At 37.5% G+C, this 25,496-nt stretch overlaps 1 protein-coding gene across 1 annotated transcript; it reads left to right on the top strand.

The window, feature by feature from the left end:
* Positions 1–3,912: 3,912 nt before the first annotated feature.
* Positions 3,913–19,359, top strand: LOC139725055 (uncharacterized). Its single transcript, XM_071636147.1, has 6 exons — positions 3,913–3,992; positions 7,319–7,365; positions 7,827–8,045; positions 9,612–9,753; positions 10,125–10,192; positions 18,566–19,359. Exons 1-6 carry the CDS (start codon positions 3,913–3,915, stop codon positions 19,357–19,359), a joined length of 1,350 nt encoding a protein of 449 aa, XP_071492248.1.
* Positions 19,360–25,496: the final 6,137 nt, after the last annotated feature.

The following is a 25,496-nucleotide window of genomic DNA, read 5'->3' as shown; positions in this document are numbered from 1 at the left end:
GGTTGATAACATTAATATTGTATCTCATCTAATTTTCATAGTTAACAATAGATATATAAGGAAACATATATATGGACACGTTAAAGGAACTATGCAAAAGTCTGTTTACTTTTGTTAATTTGTGATACCCTCACCATCACTAAGGACCATTAATGTGGACAATATGATATCTAAATGGGTATCATATATTTCATAATGATTTTTCTTCTATCAATCTTCAGAATACTTAGACACGTCGATTGTCTTCCTTGTCACTCATTAATTAATTGCTGAAGTACTTATTATCAACAATAACAATTCAGGGACACGTACAAGTTATGATTAGTCAAGGGGAAGGTACGTTGTAATGTCTTCTTTTAATTATTATATTAGTACTTAAATAGTAATTGACTGAAGATGTCACAGGCAGAATCTTGGTTTCGAAGGTTTTTTTGTTTGTTCGTTTGTTTTGTTCTTTTGCTCATCCAAGTAATCTGAAGAAAAAATAAGTAGAAAGAAAAATAGAGATATTATTTCAAAATATATGACACATATTCAGATATTCTTTTGGCGAAATAGTTATGATCAGCGCTTCATGAATGAATAGAAGACAACATGTAGTTGCACTGCATCATATCGTTCCTCTGAAACGATTCTTTTTCCCCCTTTCGATTTTGATTTTTTTTCTTTTATTTTTGCTGGATTATACTGTCGTTGTCGATGTTACATGGATGGCATAGTACTGGTGGAGATGAGGATTGGGCTTTAAGCCAGATACCACGAAACCACTTCTGAAATAGCATAGAACATAACATTCTAAGGAGAATTCAAGGATTGTTTTTATGAAAATCAGTTTGCGTCAGCTGAGACAGGATCTAGGAGAGCAGACTAATTTGCTGTGGGATCCATAAAAAGTAAAACAAAGTGATCGTAATAAAAGGTGGGTCCCACCTCTCATTAGGATAGCTCTGTTTTGGATAACTCAGGCATTTCAAAACTAATTTTCATTTGATAAACATTGAAGTCCTTGTGAAATTACATGCTCTTTCATATATAAGTTTCTCGTTATCTCACCAAAAAATTGTAAGAAACCTGTAGGTCTGAACCAAAACTATACCATCCCTTTAACTTGACCTAGGGATCTTTCCACTTCCATTCAGTTCCGACTGCACTGTTCTTTGTGTGTGTTTGTGTTTGAGTGTGTGTGTCTGTGTGTGTGCGCGCGCGCATGCACCGACCCTAATATCAATAATACTCTTGAGTACATTATCTATAATAGGAATTTTTTGACATAGTGACACGTACTTGCTACTATGCTTGCTATTTGTAGCTGGCATTGGGTTATTTTGACGTCAAACAACGTTCACTGCCAAAGTTTATAAAATCCAAGTTGTGTCACATTACGCTAACAATAGCTCTGCTGGCACTATCACTCTGTTTTGGCTGTTCCAGTAATAGAACGTTGGATATTTAAAGCTGTTTTTGTAATGTCGGCTGTGTTTGGAATGCACAATACATTTATCGTGGTGCATGCATATTAAACGCCCAGAAACCACGAATTTGTGTTTAAATGTGCATGGTTCACACGACTGCTTTGATTTTAAGCTCCATTTTTTCTCTCTCTTGAAGATGATTAATCATAACTGTTAAATGATCCAGAGTTTGAGTATAAATGTGTAGATGACATGATTTTTATCATTACTCATTTCTATTCATTATTTTCAAATCTAGTGATTAAGTGAGACTGCCTTATCTGAATTTACCACTTTATAGGGTGCAAAATAGTGACAGTGTCCCAATTCAGATTTGTATTTTTAACAAAAGTTATATTTCAAAAAGTTATGTCTGCACGATATTCACCATTGACCTGTTCCAAACGAGTCTATGTTATATCTTCCTCACTCATTTCACTGAATGTGAATATTTGGTACAGAAATAATATTTTACAACTTTTTTCCCTTCTGTATAGAACTAATTCATGTACTGTAACATAAGGATTTCAACCACGACCAATGTTAGCCCAGGAAATTCAAGAACCCTGACAAATATTCGTGATCATTTTTTTTTATTCCCTTACCGCGCACTGCAGGTTAGAGTGCCTATATGATAGAATGTATTTCAACCACAACAGTATTTAGGTACACTTATCACCTTATTCCTCTCATGGTCCTACACCGCAAATGCACATGAAATTATATATGAAGCGTTGTCAATATTGTAATGAAAGAGCTAATTTCAGCATTAAGGCCAGTGATTGCGTTTGGTTGAACAGGTGTCCTCTTCAAGTCGTGGTGTACACATTCACCTCTCTTTAAATTCGTTTCATATCTTCAGACAGATGGCTATTAAAAGACCTCTGGTAAAATATAAAACCTCATTGTGTCGGCTTGATGTCTTGGCTAACGAAAATACGTTGGCGCTGATGCCCAAGGCTAAAATAAAACTGGTGCAGTACTATCCTAAACTTGATGAAATCTGTCAACGAACTCGCCGTAGAGTTTTGAGAGTCATGAATATACAGAGTCAATTGAATTTCAACTTTGAGCGGTTTGTTCAAAACCAAAAGCGGGCACAATGACTTAAATGTCAGATCCGATTAATAGTCCCACATTCTGAGTGCTGGAGAGAGGGAAAGTGTAATTTCTGCTATCCGGTAGTTGAACGATGACATGGACTTTTGGCAAATGATCACGAAAAATTAATCTATTTATTGCAACAGTATCAGTGCTTGCCATAACTCATGCCAATTAGAGTGACACGAAATACGGCAAACTTTGTTCAGCTTTATTTTTATCATTCGTCGGGCTTCCCTATAGGATCAGTTACTATATTCATGCTTTAACATACTCTCTACAACACTTGTACAAATGATAGTTAACGAATATTTCTTGTATGCTAATTGGAATTTCAATGAAGGCACTTCTAAAAATTCCATATCTAAGAGGACGCAGAGATCTCACGTTCAGTTTCCATGGTTCAAACTATATCACGTGACATGTTTCAACTTCTTTCACGTGATTCTTGAATTGCGTGCACACTGACATTTATTCACTCTGTCCCATTTTGGGACACAATATTGCAAGCGTTAAAGTTTCAGTTGGTGCAGTCTGAGCCGTGGTCATTGGATCAGAGGACCCTTCACTCGACCAATTTGGCGCGAAGCTCATGACAGATTTGTTTGTTTGTTTGTTTGTTTGTTTGTATATTTATTTGTTTGTTTTTTCTCGGTTTTTGTAGGGGTCTTTATAAGCACGTTTGAAAAGATCACATTAAATGCTGGTTTCTCCCAACTGACATAGGTAAAGTTTTGTTTGAACTTTGTTTTTTGTTTTTGTTTTTTGGTGTGTGCATGGATCAAAATGATCCAGAATTTTATCTGCGGTCCGATCCATGCTGTATGACTGTGTCAACGTGTTGATTCATCGAGAGCAGACGACATAAATAGTTCTACATTACGTCAAACGAGAATGCGCGGGTGCAGAACGAACTCTGCGAGCGTCCAAAGTGTGCTGGGACTCCTCACAGAATCCTGATGTGCGTGGTTCACTCAGAAAGGGGGTCGGGAGGAACGTGGAATTACGGGCGTACACGTCGGTCTGTCTTTGGCACAATCCCTTGTCCCTTGTCATTCATAGCAGCATAAGCAGAACTTGCTCTTAGCAAAGGGTCAGAAACCTTGACATAAATCCCCACTAAATAATCTTCATTGACTGGCTTCTTAGTTGAATTTTCATGTACTCCGGAGCAGCGCCCTTCTAGCATCAGTGAGACAAATCGGAAATTATCTATGCCCTTTGTCTATCAGCTCTCTGACCTGTCGCATTGCTTTTGGTTAGTCGGCCAGGACATATACGTTTTGGATATTCCACATGGTGTAGCATCTGCCAACGGAGTTGAAGGTGTAATCCAACTCTGTTCTTACAAGGGAGTGTCATGGATTCCAGATTTCTTGTCGCCTGTTTGACAATTGCAGCGCTCATCGCCTGCACGGAGAGCCGGAATCCAAGATGCCGGTGAGTGTGACAATAATCATCTCAGATTCCTCCGCACTTACTATCAAACTACGTTAAGTTACTTGAGGAGTGTAGAATATGATAATAAGTTCTTATTAACTCTTTCCGTGCTAATTAGACAAATGTGCACAAATTCCACACACAAACCCATGGATTGGAAATTGATGCGGCATGCAGAGGGTTAAAGTTCCGCTGTCCAAACTCCATGGCATTTTTAGGCTTTCGTCTCTTCCAAAGTTAATTCCTTATTCTGCCTTTCACCCAACAATACATTCTGGCATAATTCAGTCAAATCACGGTTTATTCCTTTAATCTCAAAAGCTCTAATTCAGCATTTTTTTTAAATTCTGTTATCAGTCTATTGTACAACTAAATATTAGTTATATTAGAATGTACGCATAGTAAATCTGATTGTATGAACACGATAAAAAAGAAACGACAGTATTTTATCCGTGAAATGTTCAAGGTAGAAAACTCTTAATAAAATTTGAATTTGAATTGTTTTACAACACAATTAATAATAATAATAATAATACAATACATTTATAAGGCGCTTAATACAGATGTTTCTAAGCGCACAGTTTACCGGAAAAATTAATATTTATACCAGAATAATACAAAAATACCAAAATACAAGTACAAACATACAAAAAATAGATACAATGTTTAATTGCGATAAATAATGAAAATCAAAATCAGTGTGCACCTCCATCGACCGACACACAACTGGACTATTCCAAAGGACTATATACTAAAAAGATAAGTCTTAAGCAAAATCTTAAACTGATTAACGGAAGTGGCTTGATGTATATAGGCGGGTAGAGAATTCCAGAGAGAAGGGGCAATTGTAGAAAAATTGTAGACAATTGTGTACTACAGTGACGGTGAAAAAAAAAATCAGTTATCTGGAATTCAACTTCAATTTTAATGTACATGCGATTATATGTCACAATGATTTGCTTACCTTTCATGTGCAAAATCAGCCTTGAATTATGATGAACCATGTGTATATTTTCGAAAGGGATCATAGATGATTACTTGTACTATGCAAAAACAATAAAATTAAAATGAAATATAGGTTTTCCAATGACATTGAAAAAAAAATACAAGTTTTTGCTCAATAATCAGTGGATCAAATTAGGTTGTCACTTCGACAATGCATTATTGTTACAAATATACGTGTATACATTGATAAAATGCGTAATGAAAAGGATTTATGTGGTAATTTTGACGATTACAAACATACGGAAATATAATGATTTTAATCAGATATCAGAATTGAATATCATAATTATTTGACAAAGGTCACATAGAGAATACAATTACCACTCATGTTGAAATCACCACCTAGAATGCCTTTAATAAAATCACCAAGAATGTGTATGTGACCGTTGAAAAAAATATTCCATGGTAATTTTAGGAAGTCTTTAAGACGCTTAATTATTGCCACTGAAACGACGTGTAAAACTGAATGAAACAAAGAAGAGCAATGATGGGCATGATTGTGATTATTGGTATATATACCGTTATCTATTATGCTGCAATGACGCAACCGTGGTACTCATTACGTCCTGAATAATAGCCTCAGAACCTGTTCGTGACTGCCCGTTTTAAATTAACATCCCACTCTTCCTCACGTTGGCCGAAAGCTATACCTCTCGCTTTTCAATCAACGTCATTACTTTAGGTTTTGCGATCTATTTGTGAATAAGGAAAGAGGTGGAAGAAGATATTTTATGACAGAGAAAGTGCATCAACGATGGTACAGCCAGGTACAATTGGATGATACAGGACTGACGATTGTCAATAAAATTTGATTTTGATGCTCATTTATTTGAACATCACGCAACTTTATGAGCAGATGGTTTCAGTGTCAAGAAACGTGTGAGAGATGTCCCATTCATTTACCATTATGACGTAAGCTGACAAATGTAACTTTGATGATTTATCTGCATTATATACGTAAATACAGTATACCTATGTATAAAACGATTACCGTCTTTTAAACAATTTATTCGAGACGTTTTGTTTTTATTAATTTCTACTGATAAAAAGGCCTAGAATTAGGTACCTCTACAAGTATACTTGTTTCTAGGAACTCACATATTACAAAATTCAATGAAATCTTCACAATATATGAAAATTGATGAGAAGCGTAAACACACACACACACACACACACACGACAAAAGCATGTTGCTTTTGGTAAAGGTGCTAAACATCTAACCTGATGTTGAGAAAATGGTCTCAGCGGTATTATGGGAAATTTCTACAATATGGATAAAACCTTTAGAATAATCACAACAATATAGTTTAATGTTGAATTTCACTCTGAACTTTTATTTGATCTGGTGATAACATTCCCTGTCTTTAGGTTGTTGTTGAAAAGTCACATACATCACGTACTGTCACATTTTCTTGTTCACCTGCATTGAATAATTTGTAGTTATAATAATCTTTCGAGCATGGTACTATCTTTGTGGTAAAAATATCGTAACTAATGGTGAAGTATGGCGACACTAAAATACTTTTATTTTGGGTTAGAAACTAGTGATCTTTCATTAAACTTTCTCTATAAGTTCCTGACTGACCGTGTGAGATACCGTCCCGAAATATCAGAGGCTCTGTCGTCGTGATCGAATTTTATTAAATGTGCTCTCAGCATAAGGTTCTTCCTGTGGCATGATGTCATCCCTAGTCAGCTCGTGCAGCCATTATTGATGATGTGATTACCATGACAACAATACAACAGCTCTATCTCGTTCAAAAGACACAAATAGGAAGTGAGTGTCAGTGTGTGTGTGTGTGTGTGTGTGTGTGTGTGTGTGTGTGTTTGTGTGTGTAATGTGCATGTAAGTAAGTGTGTGTGGAGGGGATATATCCATCTCGGGATATAGCCAGACAGAAATCTTAATATTAGATCATTGTTTATCATGTGCGATCAAGATATCTTTTATCATTATCATTGACTCGTCTTGAGATTTTTCGTCTCCGGTAAGCATTTTTCATAATCATATTTTTTTCCTCTTCTTCTGGCGGGGAGGGAGGGGGAGGGGTACATCTATGGGGTCTGATACACGCTGCAGTCTTCTACTGAATATCTGATTGATATCCGGAAGTCAAACGTGATCTAATTGAGAAGGCGCGTTAGAGCTCGCTATAAGGAGTTATCACGTCTATGCACTGTTCACATTGGTTACTTCTGCGGTTATTTCAACACTGCAAACTAGTCAAACGAAGAATTCCTGTCGTTTCGATCGGCAGGTTCTGTTCATTCAGGTAATCATTGTATTTGTTTAACTGTTCGTTTGTTTGTGTTTCCTGCAGAACGGCAACTGGAATAGATAGACAAAGCATTGGATGCCCACCTCTAGGTAGGTTTTGTGTTGAATTCCTTTCACATCTTGCATCTATCTATCTATCTATCTATCTATCTATCTATCTATCTATCTATCATTAGGCCTATATGGTATGTCTTTTTAGTATGCGAACATTCCATATTCCCTTCACTGCTGTAGTACTTGTACTTTCTTTTACATAAGAAGGGGCTAGCTGTCAGATCACGCATTTCTATAGATAGTATCGGAACATTTTTATGCAATTTCTTATTCATTTCTACAAAAAACGGCATTGTTTCAAATGAATATGATAATGAATTTTATAAGCCCTGCATTGTACAATCACATGTTTGTTTATTTTTTTAGGATGGTTATACGCATATAAAGTAGCACCCATTCACACACACTATGGATTTGAATATTAGAATGTACAAAAAAAAAAAGAATATTCAAACTTATCATGCGATATTCAATAAATTTCTCCTTCATATCGGCAGGCCCGCAGTATAACAGAGAGAAACCGGAGAGACCGGAGCGACCGGAGCGACCAGAGAAACCGGAACCGACGGAGAAACCGGAACGACCTGAGCTACCCGAATCAGAGATCGAGCACGAAGAACCGGACGTGGAAGAGCCCGACTTCCGTGATCTCGGCCGCCCAGACGCCAGCCCTTGCCCACCCGGAGACAAGAAATGCAGGGGCAGCAATTCGAATGGTAAGAAGGATCCACGATAGAATGCAGCATGATCACAGTCAACTTAAGGTCCTGATCACGCACAATCTGAGGAAGTATTGGACATAAATTTCTACAAAAAGACAACACAATCCTCAAATAGTTTAATGAATTCTTTAGACATATTTTCAGACATATTTTGATCCGATTTGATTTTGCTTTAATTCCAAAACCAGCATGATTATTTATTTAGACGAAAAAAAAAATGTGTAATAATATCTAGCAAATAGGGAGTGAAAGTGGAAGTTCGTAAGTGCAAATATCTTTAAGTTACAATCCTCGGCTCAACTGCCATATCCTTTTACGACGCAGGGCTTCGGGGAAAGCCTTTAGCCTTAACTCGTCGCAACTATATCGCATTCTAATACCGTGGAAAGAACGGGAAGTGTCAATTTCCGTCGTTTCCTTTTCACAAAACCAAACATCCGATTTTCTCATTGTCTCCAATCGTTGTTCAGGCAATGACCTAAACGTTATTTTCTCTTCACCTGATGTCATTTGCATATTATGAAAATCTCCTTTCTTCCTATCGATTCTAAGAAAACTGTGACATCTTTTAAGCATGGACACCTGCGTTGATAGGATGCCTGTAATTAGTTTTTAAAGAGAGGGAATCCATGGAAATGACATATTACCTGCATTGTTAACTTGAAAGAATGACGTTGTCTGGTACTGCGGTTAGGGGACCTTATGTATTTGGTTCCAACATCAAGACTTTTTTCTACAATAATACTTAATCAGGAGTCGAAAAACTTGCCATGATTTCTATTAAATGTTTTGCTTTTATGTGAATGAAACAATGCTATAATTTCATATTTTCTTTATTTTATCATGATCGCTGTGATAGATCAAAAACCATTTTAGAAATATCCCGTTTTTGTTTGAATATACGTGTTACATTATAAGTGTAACATTGCATCTGATAAATTCTGTAGATGTATTGTCAAGTGTCAATAATTAATGCTTAAGATCTTACATAACTCTTTTGGCAATAACCCTTAATATATATAACCATTATATTCTCAGGGCTTGTATACGAAGAAAAAAAATACTGATATTCCACATTCAATTAATCATGATTATGTTGCTATCTCTTTCTTGTGTTTATCTTTCTTATAACATCTTTGATTGCCACTCGGAATAGATCGTTATTATGATAATGAATTATGATACGATGTTAGCGTCATTTATAATAAATGGTAATGGAAATGATAACGATAATGATGATGATGATAATGATGATGATAATAACAATAATGATAATAATAACAATAATAACAATAATCATAATTATAATGAAATTATTATCATTGTTATTTATTATCATTATCATTATCGTTATTATTATTATCAATTATTATCAGTATTATTATTATCATTATCATTGTTATTTTTATCATTATAATTGGGATAATAATAGCAATATACATTAATGCGTTTTATACTGCAGCATGAAAAACAGAATCACAAGCTCAAACACCCGGTACGAAATTAAACCGCTCTTTCGTCATATAATTCTGCTCTACATCTTTCTTTCATGCTTTTCAGGGTCAGTTGGAATGCTCGGTGTTTACAAGGCCGCTGCCTTCATTGGCATGGCCATTCTCATCGCCATAACAGTCACGGTCATCAGCCTCGTCATCTACTGCGTATGGCGGCGGCGTCGAGATCGTGAACGATCACAGCACAGGTGAGGGTGTAAGAGAAATCGTGGCAGTCAACGCGATCACGACGAATATGTTCGCAATATTGATCTTGAAGAGAAGTCGTAAACGTATCTGAATATGAAGTACCGTAATAAGCACATGGTATAATTATGAATTGCAATTGGAGAATGTAGCTTTACACTGCAAATTTAACTTCCTATTCTCCGCACCCTTGCAGATCGAATTTCGTCAACCATTTGACTAATTTAAGCGAACAGTTATCAATATATTTATCACGACATTGCGTCGTTTGACTGAGAATGTTTGTTTTTGCTGTGCTTGGTTAATTTCCCCCTTGCTGTTGCTTTATTTTGTTTGTAACATTACTAGCGCATTTCCTCTTTCTTTGCAACAGTTTCACGCTTCCTCATGCACATAACGGATACGCCACGCCAGGGGAAAAGTGCGCAGCAGGTGGCAATGGTAAGATATAAGGGTTTTATTTCTCTGATCCCTCTACCTATTTTACGCTTTCAAGCCTTACTCTTGCTGTAATATACTTTGCTTCCCTTTTGTTTTTTAAGCAACAATCTTCTATATAAAGCCACCCTCTGCAAAATAGACTTTTCTAATATCCATAGTGATGAATACATTGCTCTAAAAACCAAGGGACAGTTAGGCTCTGATCCATTGTAAGATTTGTATACACCTAAAAGAAAGTTTGGCGTGCTAACTTCAAGACAACTGTGACTTTCATGTATAAAACTGATGTTGTTTTGCTTGAATTCGACGTCGAATATTTTATTGAGATGGCGTATCCATTATCCTTTTCTTCAAAGATGTACACAGTTACTCACCAGTGACAAATTTTCTTCAATTGCATAGTTTCCTCCATGTCAACTGAAGTCTGTTTTTCCCCATTTTTTGAATGTAAGTTAAAACAGTGATTATGGATGATACATTTTTCATGGTAACTTACAAATATATGTTAACAATTGTCAATCTTTATATAAAATCTCAAATACGTTGCAAAATAAAGAAAAGCACATTCATTCAAACCAAATCTTGTCGACGCAAAATCTACATAAGGTATCTTGTGTATTGCCACGCATTCAAAGAAAAACACAAAGATCTATTTATGAATTCCAAAGTTCATAACAGATTTACACCACGACAAAAAAAAAAAAAACACGATCACTTAAACCGAATTCTCTTCTGCTAATACTTTAAAGGGGGACTCAAATTTAATGCCAAATATGAAAAGAAAAATTTTAGAATACTGGAACAAATAAATATATGACCTTTGATTCAATTCCCAGAGGATTTTTAGGAGCTCACTGTGCTGAACAATGCCGAAAATTTACAGCATACTTCATTTTATTGCAATCTGTGGAATATATAAAGGAGTATTCAAAGCATAGAGAGTAATAACATGTTAATAAAATGCGCGATGAATGTGTTCAGAGATGTATGAAATCGTCTATACAACTCTCAGAGAAAAATAAACCCAAGCGTTGTTTAAAAAATATCAACGCTTATCCGTTGAGCGAATAAAGAGGTAGGATTATCTGGGGAGATGGTAAAGTTGTCATAATGAGAAACAAAATTCTAAATTTAGCTAAGACATCGATACCCGTATTATGACAGGGAGTGTTCAATGTACTAATCTCCGATACTCGTCTGATAGCTGCCAAAGTAATACGCCTTTAATCCAACAGAGGTCGAGCGTATTACTGTGATTTCCCGGGAACTATCAATTAGACTCGCTGACGTTCGAGGCGAGTGAATGATTGAGGGAAGGGAAAACAGAAAGGAAGAGGAGGGAGAGGACAGACAGAGGAAAGTGACTTGCTCGCATTCAAGTCGAGTCAGCGATTGCGTGATGATGAAAGAAGAGGAAGGAAAGAAGGAAGGGAGAAAGAACGACATACACAGAGAGGGGGTACATGAATCGGTTAAATTCCAGTCGATAACGTGATTAAGCAATAAGAGGGAGAAGAAAGAGAGAAAACAGCTTAATTACACAGTAAGGATTTTCTTTTCTCGTCGTCTATCCTCTCTCTACGTGACAAATGTTGTAACCGGTTGATGCTTTCTCAATGAGTGGCGATATGCAGAAATCTAATTTGTTTAGTTTTGATTAGTAAATTTAACCGCGCAATCGAACAGTGTAAACTTCAGACATTCATCGCGAATACTCCTTTGCATCCCAGTACCAAATTCAACGAATTTCGTTATTTGAACGTTCGTCAAATGGATTCTTATATTATATGAAGCTTTGCTTCCATACACTTGAAAAATACATGATAACGAGTTGTTTTTTTTAAGATTTGTGCACATTGAATTATGCAAACAATAAGAGACCAGGCATATAGCATGTTCGTCACACATATTGCAATAAATTGGTAAGATGTTTCGAGTTGTTAACATAAATCAAGCACCAACGTACACCCGTCTCTCTCTCTCTCTCTCTGTCTCTCTGTCTGTCTCTCTCTCTCTCTCTCTCTCTCTCTATATATATATATATATATATATATATGTATATATATATGTATAATACAAGATTATGTTCATATTTATATTCATTTATATCATTTATGTTTATATGTTCATTTCTGCGTAGTATAACAATGAGAAGTAGAGTAATAATAATGATAGTACCAATAATAACACTCAAATATGTAAATATTCATATAAACTTACAACAACCGCTTGCTATGTTTCATCTCGCTTTCATATATGCTTGTATATCGCCACAAAATAATGTGATAGAAACAAATCTTTGGGCTGCATTAATATAGTGCACCAGATGATGATAAACTCTGTAGAATTTGTTAGCAGCCAAATATAGAGTGCCGGCGTTTGAAAATAGAATGGAAGAGAATAGATCAGCAGCATTATGACATGGGAAGTCGCACCAAGTTTCTGCCTTGCATGATGTTGCCTGTTTACGTCAGTTGACATCCTCGTCTAACACAGAAGTTGAACTCTTGACAAGCGTGACACAATTTGCGTCAGTGATAGATCAGCGAGGGATTTCAGTCTAAATGAGCGCGCCACAACGTTCTTCCTGCCCTTTATACAGCTCGAATCTATTTATACGCCATTACGTAATCTTCCCTCCCCATGCAAAGTAGAATATTGACTTTGAGTACCCGTTGACATATAAGTAAGGTCTGACGCCGGTAATTACTATTGTATACGAATCCTGCACTCCTTTGCGAACACATTATATACACTCTTAAATTATGAAGCAAAATATCACATCTTTTCATTGCCAAACGGTTAGTTGTACAAGAAGAAACTTTATCTATAGTATACCACAAGGAATTAAGATGGTCTTATTGTTATAGATGCTACTTTTGGAGGATTTACACATTAGAAGCCACTTTGGAAACAAAAAGTGTTCTCCGTCATTCTGCTCAACCCCTTTCGGCGCCGAAGTCAATAATGTTTGTTCTACACGGTCAGCGTGTGAGCACAACAGATATAAATAAAACTTATTGACATACGAGGCTGTTTTTTTTTTTTTTTTTTTGGCCAAAACTTCAGTTTGAAATACAGTGTCTCCCTCGTTGAGCTCATCCCTTTTATAAGTGCTTTACCTATTCTAAACTACGATACAAAGCTCAAAATATGAATATTAAAAGAGTCACAGAAAATCAGATTGCCCTATATTCAACTGAAGATTTCGGGAAAAACAGCCTTGTATGTCAATAACTCTAGATACTTTGCCTGTTCTGCTCACACTCCGACCGCGTAGGACAAAAATTATTATTGACTTAAAAGGTGATGAGCTCAACGAGGGACACTTTTGTATTTCAAACTGAAGTTTGGACAAAAAAAAAAGAGACAGCCTTGTATGTCAAGAAGTTTTATTGATATATTGTCTGTTGTGCTCACACGCTGACCACGTAGAACAAACATTATTGACTTAAAGGGGGTTCAGCAGAACGAGGGAGACACTTTTGTTTCCAAAGTGACTCCTAACTTTGATTGGCAGTTTGCTGAAAAATCGGGTACGCGAGCTAATGAGGCACATCCTGTGGTCAGGTTCGCTCGGTGAATAATTGGAGCCTCCGCGAAACGAACTATGAATAACGCAAGTTTTTAAAGGTATGTCACACCCCCTCCACAGAAAAGGAGGACAATGATTTTGACTTTCCCTATAGTATATACCCCAAGTGGTCAAAACATGGACCACTGCGTTATTACATCATGTCAAGTGAGACCAAAAGTAGAGCTAGACGTTCTGCCATGACATTGATACACTTGTATGAGATTCCATGTGATCGATTTATTGGTTTTTGTTTCATGATACGGTATAGCTCAATTCTGATTCGGACACAGACAACGAAGTCACACGCAATGTGAAAACAACCTGTGAGAAAAGAATTATAAAAATTTAAAATCGACGAACGAAAACACATACAAATGCGATTAATTAGAGGTGCGCATTAAACTTGATATGCGTAAAACAGACAATGCTGTCAATAGGGTTAGTGCCAAATGGCTTTTGAAGTAATTGTGGAAAGCCGAAAAGGTAACATTGATCTTGTTTCAAAATGGTTAATGAGTTCTAAATCAATCGTTTGAAAATACTAAAGTGAATATTTCACAAAATCAAAGACATTGTCGAGTGACTCTAATTTCTTGTGAAACTTTCATAATATTCATGATTCGCAAGTCATCCTAATCGAATAATTATGTACGAATTAGAACAAGTGTGAGCATTTAAGACCTTCAAAAATCGCGAAACAACCGAGACGCCCTTTTCAGATTTTAAGATTGAATTTGCCTGGATATTCAATTCACGTCATCATCGACGAATATATGCCTTAATCAAGGAACGCGATCGCACTTAAGTGACATGAATCGACGCAAGAACTTATAATTCGAAGTAGTCATCGTAACCATGGTAACGAAAGTGAAAACGTCAAGATGGTGTGAAAAGGTCGCTGACTTTCTCCATGGCACGAGTTTGTAGAGTTAGGCGCAAAAAGATTGGCGTGAGATTAGATAACCTGCTTTGAGAGCGAAAGGCTGATGATATTCTACAAATCTTCGTCCTCCCCCACCCCCACCCCCGGTCTTTTTACAACGCTATTTAAGTACGAGTATTTAACTTGATCGCAGTACAGAAGATATGAGAGATAAAGTATAAACTGATTTCCATTCATATGCTCATATTATGCTCATGGAGAGGGGTTAATATCCATTTAAACCTGTGGAAAATCGTGCTGCAGCTTCCAAAGGTTGACAAAGATTTAAATCATCACAGGAAAAAAACATGAAGAGCGGATGAAGAAGCCTGCATGTACTTCATCGTGGTTATTATTATTGTTTTTTCATTATCATTATTATTATCATTATTATTACTATCATTATTTTTATTATCTATTCGGCTTTCAGTCACAAATATCAATATTACATTATTCAAAATCAGAACACACATGTTTTAAAAAGAAAATGATAGGTCATGTGCAGTGTAACAAGGCTCTTGTATCGTGCCAATTCTGAGCACTGAGTAATGGGTGAGTTCAACTTCATGACAGTCAATGAAGCCGGAAACACAAATACCAGTTTAATGAACGGTTACAGAATGCTCAGTGACGAACGAGCACAGTTTGGCTTTAGCCAGTTCGAAGGCAAATGATGATTTTGTGAGGAGCGTTTTCTAACTGAAAGCGTTTCGTGTTGGCATGATTTCAGTGCTGTTGGTTGGTTGGTTTACTTCCTTTCTCTAAAAGGACTTATTTCTGCATTTTCTGCACATAATACTTGATCATCTTATAACAAAATATTGACAAAACTATTGATAGCAGGAAGGGCCAATGTAGTGAAGTGCAGAATCACAAAAAGTAACTCAAAAATTCAAAGCAAACATAAAGAGATAGATTTCATTTGAGTTTGAGTTTCATTGTTGAAGAACACAATTGTCGGTACATTCAGAACGAATATATTCACACAATACATGAATATCTTAATAACCAAGATTTGGCAGAATTCATGGTTTATTTTGGATCTTGAAGCTTCTCGGTTCAACAGAGGGAAACTTGGTGTAAGCTGTGATTCTGTCATGGAAGTAATTCAAAGTGTTTTGAATCTTGATGACCAAACTTGTGATGCCATGCAGTTATATCTGGGGTTAACCTTTTCTTAACTCACACGAATCTTTTCCTCATTTCAGGCGGCCTGTGGGTTATGGCGGCTTTAATAATGCCACTTCCACCTGGCATCGAAATCACTGATATTTCGTCCGCAGTTAAATATCAGATGATCACGTGGATCATGATATCAGTGCCATGATAAGCCACCCGGCCGCCGTACAACCTTATGGAGATGATATCAGATACACGTCATATCAAGGGCACGTTAAGAAGGAGAAGAAGAAGAAGAAAGACAGATAACATCCCCCCCCAAAAAAAAAAGACAAAAAGATAGGGCTGTGGATAAGGCCTGTCATCATTCTCATCTGTCGCGTCACGTATCAAGGAACGTTTTTCTGTAGGAGGATGTTGGCCACCGGGAATAGTGATTCAGTTCGGTGATTGCCAGTTGTTATTAAAGTGCGCCCTCCTCGGTTTTTTAAGACCAAGCCCAGCAAAGCTTTTACGATGAGTATAAGACCCCGTTTACAGTGCGGGGCCGGGCTCGGCCGCGGACGAGCCGCGGCCGAGCCCGGCCTCAATTGCGCGGCCGAGCCTCGCAATTTTGTCCGTTTACACTGCTGGACTCGGCCGCGCTTTTAATTCAAACCTTTCAATATTTTGTCGTAGTGGCGCTCTACTTGTAAAAAAACGCAATTTGGTATTGTCTGGTTTTCAGACCCTTTGCCAACTGAATTCTATGGCGACGAAGTCGCCGTTCGGGCAAAGGCCTTTGCCGAAGGGGAAAAAAAAAAATCATTTGCAGGACAAAACCACCTTAAACTATACTAGTTTTCGACGTTGAGGGGGTTAATGTCCTGAATAGTGAAAGATACAGGCAGAGGGTTTGGAAGCCAGACTAAAATTGGCCGCGCATTTGGCCCAGTTTGCGTTTACACTGAGAAAAGGCCGAGACCACCTCCAGAGCGAGGCCAAATGCAAGGCCAATTTTGGCCTCACATTTGGCCTTTTGCACGTTTACACTGAAGCGGGGCTGGGCCGGGCCGCGGCTCGGCCGCGGCCGAGCCTCGCACTGTAAATGGGGTCTCTGTTGGTTTCGAGAAAAATCTCCTTCAAGCCGAGGGACCAGCCTATAGAGCGCCCCCTTCAGCTTTACGCCAACACCAACACCACCAAAAATCAAACGAACAAATTATGATCTTATATTATCAGGAGTTTTTCACTCATTCTTATATTTCGCGTTTCAAATTCCAATCAATATGTTGACTTATTTCAACAAGGAAACAATCCCATCAGACTCCCATGGGACAAGGAAAACTGATTTAATAAGCATAGAGTCAAAATATGACAATGTTGAAATACTAGTACTGTAGACGAAATTAGCTGTTTAAGCACATATTCTCTATATCCATGGTAAAACTTACTTTGGCAGAAAATATTCTATTCCGCAATGACGATGCCTTTGTCTGCTACAATATCAATCTGCAAATTGTGATGCTGCTGTATTTATTTATTTAAAAAAAATAGTGGTAAAGGCTGGTAATAAACTAATATCACCATGGCAAGGATAGATTCATCTCAGGTTTGTAATGACTCTAGTACTTAATAAGACAGCACAATTATTATGGCTTGTTATATTTGGCATATCAATGTGGTTTGTAATGATATTGATTATGGGATGTTATGAGTGAAATTTGAAGGTTACACATTCTCTTACAGTTGAGTCGCAATTTTCTTTTTTGACGTTCAGAAAAGGTTCATGACATGCTAAGAGAAACAGCTTGCCTTTCTCGCAATACACACATGAAAGTCACCATACCCATAATGCAAGCAAATTTCCACATAATGATCAAATTATAGAAACATACACAGCAAAATGGCTCCTTTGCCTCATCACATCGGAAGTTGTGGGGATTCATAATGAATCTACAAACCATGTAAATGAAAGATATGCATTTCAAGTACATGAAAACATATTTGGAGACGTAATTGCATATCATTTCGACCAACAGTAATGCGCCAATGCACCAATGTATGTGCACGTGAATAAGGAACAGTAGGGACAGCACTTCGAATGACGTTTGAAGAAAGATAGACAGAGGCAAATTTGACATAGAACAGTCTTTCCTGAACAATTACGATGGGAAAGAGTCCAAAACTTCCCCCCTCGTTTTCCTACGTGAATTCCTTTATATCAGCGCTGATCTGAAGGTTGGTCATAATGATCCGCGTAGTTCGTCATTTCTATCTCATGACTGGCTAGCAGCAGTTTTTTCCCACCTCCCACCCCCCCCCCAACAAGAATTGCCGTGATACTGAATGTTAATGCCTAACTTATGGCATAATGGTTTAATCAGAGAGGGTTGTCGAGAAATTGGTTTTGTGCTGTGGTTCAAAAGACCCACCACGACCTGCAATAAGAAACAATGTTCTTGTAACTCTTCCATATCTAATTTTGTAGTAAAAGTCATAATTCGTAGAGAAATAGACCCTACATTGTAAGTAGATTTTAATCTTTGAGATTTATTTTTGCTTCGTTGGAATGCTTCCCTACAACCATGGAATTATCTCTAGTGATGTTTAAAAAAAGCTATTCCTTCATATTCTACAAAAAGAACAAAATAGAAATATATATATATATATATATATATATATATATATATATATATTGGTTTTTATTCAACCTGATTGATAAATTGTCCGTCATCGAAGTCTTTTCGTTTCTCTTTTTCTTTTTGTATTCTAGGAGCTGTGTGCACATGTGCCAACCCCATACAGCCATGCTGCCAGCCTGCCAACGGTAAAAAAGGACAACACGGGGACACCAACATCTCGCAACATCACCATTACGCCGGACCAACCCACCACGTACCAGCACAGACCACGCAGACAGGTCGTACACCTCACGCCATACCTTACGCAAAGTCCGAGGCCTTCCCGATCCGCACCGCAGACAACACTGCAGACAACGGAGCCAGTAGAAGGAACGATGGTGGCAATGTAGGGGGCTACATGGGTTTGATTAAGGGAAGGCCTGAAGGGGATGTTCACCATCCCTATCCGCCGAGCCAACCACGGCAGGGTTTGACGCAGGCTGTCAACCACGAGTACCACCTGCCGCATCACCATGGCTCTATGGTTGGGACTATGCGTGTGGTGGACACACCACATCAGCTGCAGCGCGCCCCCACCGGCTGTGGCAGCTCCGCCCAGCATCCGCCAGAAGATCCGTACTACTTCAAATTGAACGAGGGCCAGCAAATGGCGCCACCCCAGCCTCGGCCGCTCCAGGATCGCAACATACCCGACGTCATAGCCAACCGACCCGTCATGAGCACAGACACAGCGGTTGACGGTCGATACGAACACATCAGCGACCACTCGCTGCAAAAGAACCAAGCTCAAAAGTACGACACCATCTTTGTTCAGGATGGTCAAAATCACAGGTCGCGCATCGGCAGCGTGGACAGAAATCTGGATGGGGATGAAAGCTACGACAAACTGGACCGTTCAAAGCAATTCCACATGCACTTTAGCTAAGGCCCAGACAAACAGGCGTGAATAACATCCTTCCACATTCCACGCGCTGTAATGCTGTGGTTCGAGGCCAGCTTGTAGAAATATTTATATTAGATATAATGTATGAATGCTAAAAGAAATACACTCAGAGATTAAAACAAAAATTGGGGGAGCAAAGAGTTTTGCAAGCTACAAACAAACAATACTATACAGTTCGCCAGCAGAGTTTACTATAGGTTTTCCCGGCCAATTTCGCACTTTTGTCAGTCCATTTGATAAAAGGTTCATTCAATTTAGCGAAAATCCTCGTCACTGCACATCCTGTCATTCAAAATTTCAACTTGTTCGTTCAATTTAGCATTTCGGTCATTGAAATTCGCACATGTGCCTTTCGAATTCGTAACACGGGCATTCAAATTGGCACGTGCTCTTCAGTCATTCAAATTCGCCAGCACTGGCGGAAAATGGTATTTCAGTCATTCAATTTCGCGTATGGGCAGTCAAATTCCAAACATGTTCATTCAAATTGGCGTAATGTTATTTCTATTTTGAAAAGGTGAGAACCGTGATTTATATGTATTTAAATGTGAATTTTTGTTTCATCCACACACTGTTAAGTATATAGTAAAGGTATCTTTGACCCTAAATAACTCAAGTTTGTTGCTCTGTTTGTTGTTCTTTCATACATGTTATCAGAACTATACATGCCATGCTTGCACCAGTACCATAGATTCACTTCACTTTCTTATGTCCAGTCATGGCAGCACGAGTTAGATACAGGCGTATCTCTCAAGAAGACAGGGAAAGAATTATAGAAGCATTCGAGGGTAATAACCTTGACAAATTGATGGCTAGAGCTGATCCAAGAACTTTTATTTATTCCTAATGATAATTAACGCAATCTAGCACCCACCAAATGAAAATAATGAAACATGCAGATGAAAGAAATAATCACGATGCAAATTGAAACCTCATTCTCCCAATTATTGACAAAACAAACTTAAGATCAATGTATCTGTGAATGAAATAATGCTATCGAACATCATAAGCACATGCACATATTTTGAAAGTACTGTTGCAAAGGTGATATCAGAATAAAAGCATAAACGTGTCTGCTAAATTGACCGCAGTAAATGCAAAATTGGATGCCCAAGAATGAATTCGAATGAACGAGCGCAGCGTATACGTGATCACGTGACTATATCGTGCTAAATTGAATGAACGATTTGCGAAATGGTGCTCGTCTTACGAATTTGAACTGAAAAAGTGCTGACTCGAATGATGTAAAAGGTAATTTGAATGCTCCAAAATGAATTTGAATGAAAAGATTATAAAATTGAAATACCGAACATGCCGTCTAGGCTAAATTGTGCTAAATTGAATGCAGCAATTAGGAATTAGATTGAAAAAAGTGCGGAATTGGCCAGGAAAACCTACAATATTGATATGAGTTAGTCTGAGTAAAGGCGAGCTTAAAAAATGATTGAAGATTCGACCAAGCGGCCACTCATGTATAGACTGAGGCAACGTGAACTTTGGTCATGTCAATCAAAGACGTGTCAAACGTCTCAACTACTTACCTACTGTGCAGTTTAGATTTCACCCGACGCCTCGTAAAGTTTTGGGCACTTGATAAGCTGCCAAATCTGGCACGCTTGGCATAATTCTGTTTAAGAGCGAGACCATATTAAAATCATATGCTACTTCTGGTTTTTCTAATCTTTCTATCTACATATGTATATACACATGTATATACTTATATAATAGAAAATAATACAAAATATTATATTGCCGCATATGTATGTGATGATTCCAGTCATTCACATTGGTACCCAAACATTTACTTTGCTTGTGTTCAACGATATCATCGTTGTTCCCGTTGACAGAGCATGTCTTTTTAGTCGCATGAACGGTCACTTGAACCCATTAAATTTTTGTGCTTTGATGTTGTTTCTATTTTTAGCATAAGTCTTACTGTTCATCGAAAGTATCTAAAATTGCTAAATTAATTATTGATCTTTAACTTAACGTTTGAGAAGATCAGAGTTAATGTTTCTATCTCAATTTGGCAAATCTTTGTATTATCATTTACATATATATTCTTGGCAAATTCATGAAAAATATTCCGTCGAGATTTTTTTTTAATGAAACTGATTGACAAATTAACCTATTTACGTCGAGGTAGGGCAATTTGTCAATCACTAACATATTTTGGGCAGATTTAATGAATGTAACCAATTCCATCCAATCTTATATCCAGCGTAAGGATAAGTAATAAAAATCAGAGTTGCCAATTTGATAATGGCGAAACTACGCCAGGACTTGCTGGGTTAATAATCACGGGTCAGACTTACAGCATCGATACATTTATTAGGTTTTTGTCTCCTCTTCTTCCTGGCAAGTGGCCCCAAACTCTCATGGATGCAAATGGACTATACACTGAATTGTATGTAAGTTTCGATGTTTCCCTCTACTAAGTGAATTTATGCAATTTGAAAGCACAACGATAGCATTGCTTCCAGGAAGGAGGCAGTTGTGAGCGAAAGAAAATAAGTCTGCCAAATAACCCATGATTGACGTTACAAGGTATAGAGAAGTGAAAGCATGGAATGGGATATGTAAAGTGTGCTGTCAAAACAAAGTGCTTAAAACGAAAGATAGAATGATGTTATCACTCATTGATTAATTTAAAAAAAATACCGTGTATCGTGAAAGATTACATTTCTTATCCTTTGTGGTGTATTATGGATATTATGCAAAGTTAATCGTGTGAATCAAAAAAATCTGCAATTAGCTATTCAACACTTGCTGAAAGATTATGAGCAGGGCATCCACCTGAAAGTGCTAACCCGAATATAGATTTATGGGGCTGGCAATTATGACTTTTTTTTCGCGGCTACTACAAAATTATACTCATGTTGTCATAAACGTTGATGGAAGGCTGGCTTCATTGTCGACTTGTCCTAACCTACACTGTTTTATGATGCGTTCCTTCACGTACTTGGTGGGTAAGAGAGAAGTTGTTAATATTCATCTGCGCAGTACCCCCGGGACAGTACCTGACCGTGTACTCCGCCTTCCTTATAGATGCGGACTTCTGGAAAGTTTGTTACCATGGTTACACAGTACCTCGAATCGCGGAGTACGAGATATCCCCCCCCCCTGTTTCAGTTCTGTCATTTTTCATTTATCACAGCGAAAAAGATGTTCACTTTATACGAAGAGAGAACGTACATGCGTGTAATTATTTTCCTGCTCTCCTTGAATAGTCAGATAATTTTCCTTTCCTGAAAATTCTCTTTTTTGCCATTGGCAAGTGTAATCTTCTTCACTTTTCTTTGAAGTTTGTGACTTTTTTGTGAAGCTTGGATACAAGCAATGGTAATGAGAGACTTTGTTTCCAGACGATTCTTGATCACTCGAAAGTCACTCAAACTTTGTTGAATATCCTTTCGTTTACGTGAAAATCATACATTTGGTAAGAAAACTTTATTTGTCCCAAGATTGATAAATAATACCTTATAAAAAAGTGGGTTTTTTTTTCCACAAAATAACATGTTAATCACGAGGTATTTCAACTGTTTGGGTTCACGCGAGATCTAATATTGGTCCTCCGATTGATTATTTGACTCCACATTTCTCTATTCACAAAGTAAGTTAATCATGCTCAAAAAGTATTCGTCAGAGAATCAAGGTATGATTTCGTATGATTTGTCATGCAAATCTTAAGTTCTTGCAAACAAAGTCTTTCAGATGTATGGATCATTCCATACGTATAAATGCACTTTTAGACAGCTGTTGTTATATATGTTTTATATTGTGAATATCATATTGTAAATACGTGCACATGGTTTGATGTTTTCATTTTACAGTGCCCATTCGTTCAAACATCTGAGAAAATAAAAGCATAAGAAATTAAAAGCGATTGCAGACGTCTTGAAAGAGTGCATTGTGTCAAGTTATGTTCTCGTGTTCTTAAGGTCTTGCATTATTATTATATGTCTTGATGTATTATCTTTAGTGCCTAATAAATCATGAACTTGTCCATCTATTAGGTCTTATAATGGATTGGACTTTAAACCGAATCGCTTGTCGATGAAAACGACGAGAAACCTCACTTTGCAGATGATTGATTACACAAAAGTGCCACGTTCCTTTTAATGACAATTCAATGTCGTCTGATGTCAGAACATCTTTCTGCAAGGTAAACAAGGTAAAATTTGTACCAGTATTTAGCGCTTCTTATTTTGAATATCTAGTAATGGAAAGATAGATGTGTATACTCTTTCATGGAAGGTGGAAAGAGTTTGGAACTTTCCGGGGTTGTCATTCAACATAGGACCACTTCGAGAGGGTCAAGGAAGTATAAAGGGACGATATTTCATCTCAGCCAATTAAAACTGTCGTATTAATGATCCCATTTTATTCCGGGCTTTCCATCATTTACAATGCTTCACTGAAACCTAAATACATATCTAGTGTTGAAGTGGTGAATTTCTCCCTTGTTTTAAATGCACCAATGGGGGGGGGGGGGGGACAAACATCTCCGTATAGTTTTAAAAAAGTTAGTCGTAATCCACATTTACAATATACAATGGTATGAAACACCATTTATTTGCATTTGATAAAAAAAGTATTCAGTCACATAGAAAGCGATCTAATACAAATTCGTTTCCGTAAAGAGTATTCAAGGGTTCTGAAAACACGTGTAACAGAGAAAAAAAAACACGTGTACTCGACTGTACTGTACTATGCAGTCATAATTATTTCATCTATTCACATATTTACAAAAGCGTTGTTATCATGTACACTAAGTAAATACAAATATACAATAAGACAAGATTGTAGAATTTTCCTTCCTTTAGATAATCAAAATCTAACGAAATAATGTTTCCTCTGTATCGTACATTTACTCAAAGGCAAAACAGTGTAAGCTAAAGTAGCAGAAATATCCAAGGTGTGCCTTATCTTACCTTTACTTAAAGCCCATATTTCTCTCTTCCTCTTTTTTTTTTGACGTATGGTACACAAGGGTATGCCTTTCCTCTCATTACAAAAAAAAAAAAAAAATCTTCTCTTCTCGGCGAAATATTTATATATCTGTTGGTATGTCTTTTTGTTTTTCTGGATTATAGAAGTTTAAGGTACATCATGTAACACCCCAAGTTATCCTGAAATATCTTCAGTCGGATGTTTCCTTCTGATGTTCACATATAATCTGAGGATGTTTTCTTCCTCTCACATTGGTAAAGAAATCATATGCACGATGTAAGGTTTAAGATCGGTGTGGGTGACGTTTCCGGAACACTTGCCGGAGTACAATGTTGTTCTTGGTGTTGTCTGCGACGAGAACGTTAAAGGCCACCGCCCACTATACGACTTTGCCACGATTTACTGGTCGTACGACCTTAAGACCGGAAGTGTGACGTTACCAGCCATGCCAGTTTCTTGCGACTGGGTCGCAGGGCCAGTCGACTTTCAGCCAATCACGCTACAGTGTAATAATATTATGTATAATAAAATGGGCTTTAGAATCACTGCAGTCTGATTGGTCAACTATCATGCATTGATTGTTACTGATCCACACTGAGCCATGCGTCCGGTAAAATCCGAACGCATGGCTCAAGCCTTGTATAGTATTGACGATGTATCGGACGCATGATGGGAAAAAAGTTTAATTTCATGAAATTGCGGAGCAATTTTATAAAACGAATGATGCACAGGCGTATTTGATGGATCAGTGAGAACTGCATGCTCTCGTTAAACTTTGGAAACAGTCTTATACCCACTCGCAGCGCTCGTGGGATTAAACAGCATATAATTCTCAACGATTTACTCTGTCCTGTGCATCGAATCATTTACACTGACACCAGTGCAGTCGTGAGCCAAAATATTTTGTCTGATCGCACAGTGTGCGATGTCGACTCGTGCAACTGGTTCTATGACTCGGCTTGCCTCCAACGTGTACAGAAAACCTTTTTAAGCCTAGAAGCGTTGCGTCCTCTTTAGAGTTGGCGTCACAGATGTAAAGCTTGATGTTATTTTCTTCGTGTGTGGAAGTAATGCTAGTGATCTATGATAGATATTATGTAGACATACACTCTTTACTGCCATCATGGTATGTTTCAATAGCAGAAACTCAAACACAATCACTGACA

This window comes from Diadema antillarum, unplaced genomic scaffold (assembly GCF_040938485.1).
Source record: "Diadema antillarum isolate AM-2024a unplaced genomic scaffold, OU_Dant_1.0 scf00000016, whole genome shotgun sequence".
In the NCBI taxonomy this organism is placed as follows: domain Eukaryota; kingdom Metazoa; phylum Echinodermata; class Echinoidea; order Diadematoida; family Diadematidae; genus Diadema; species Diadema antillarum.
This window is presented reverse-complemented; position numbering and strand designations above follow the sequence as displayed.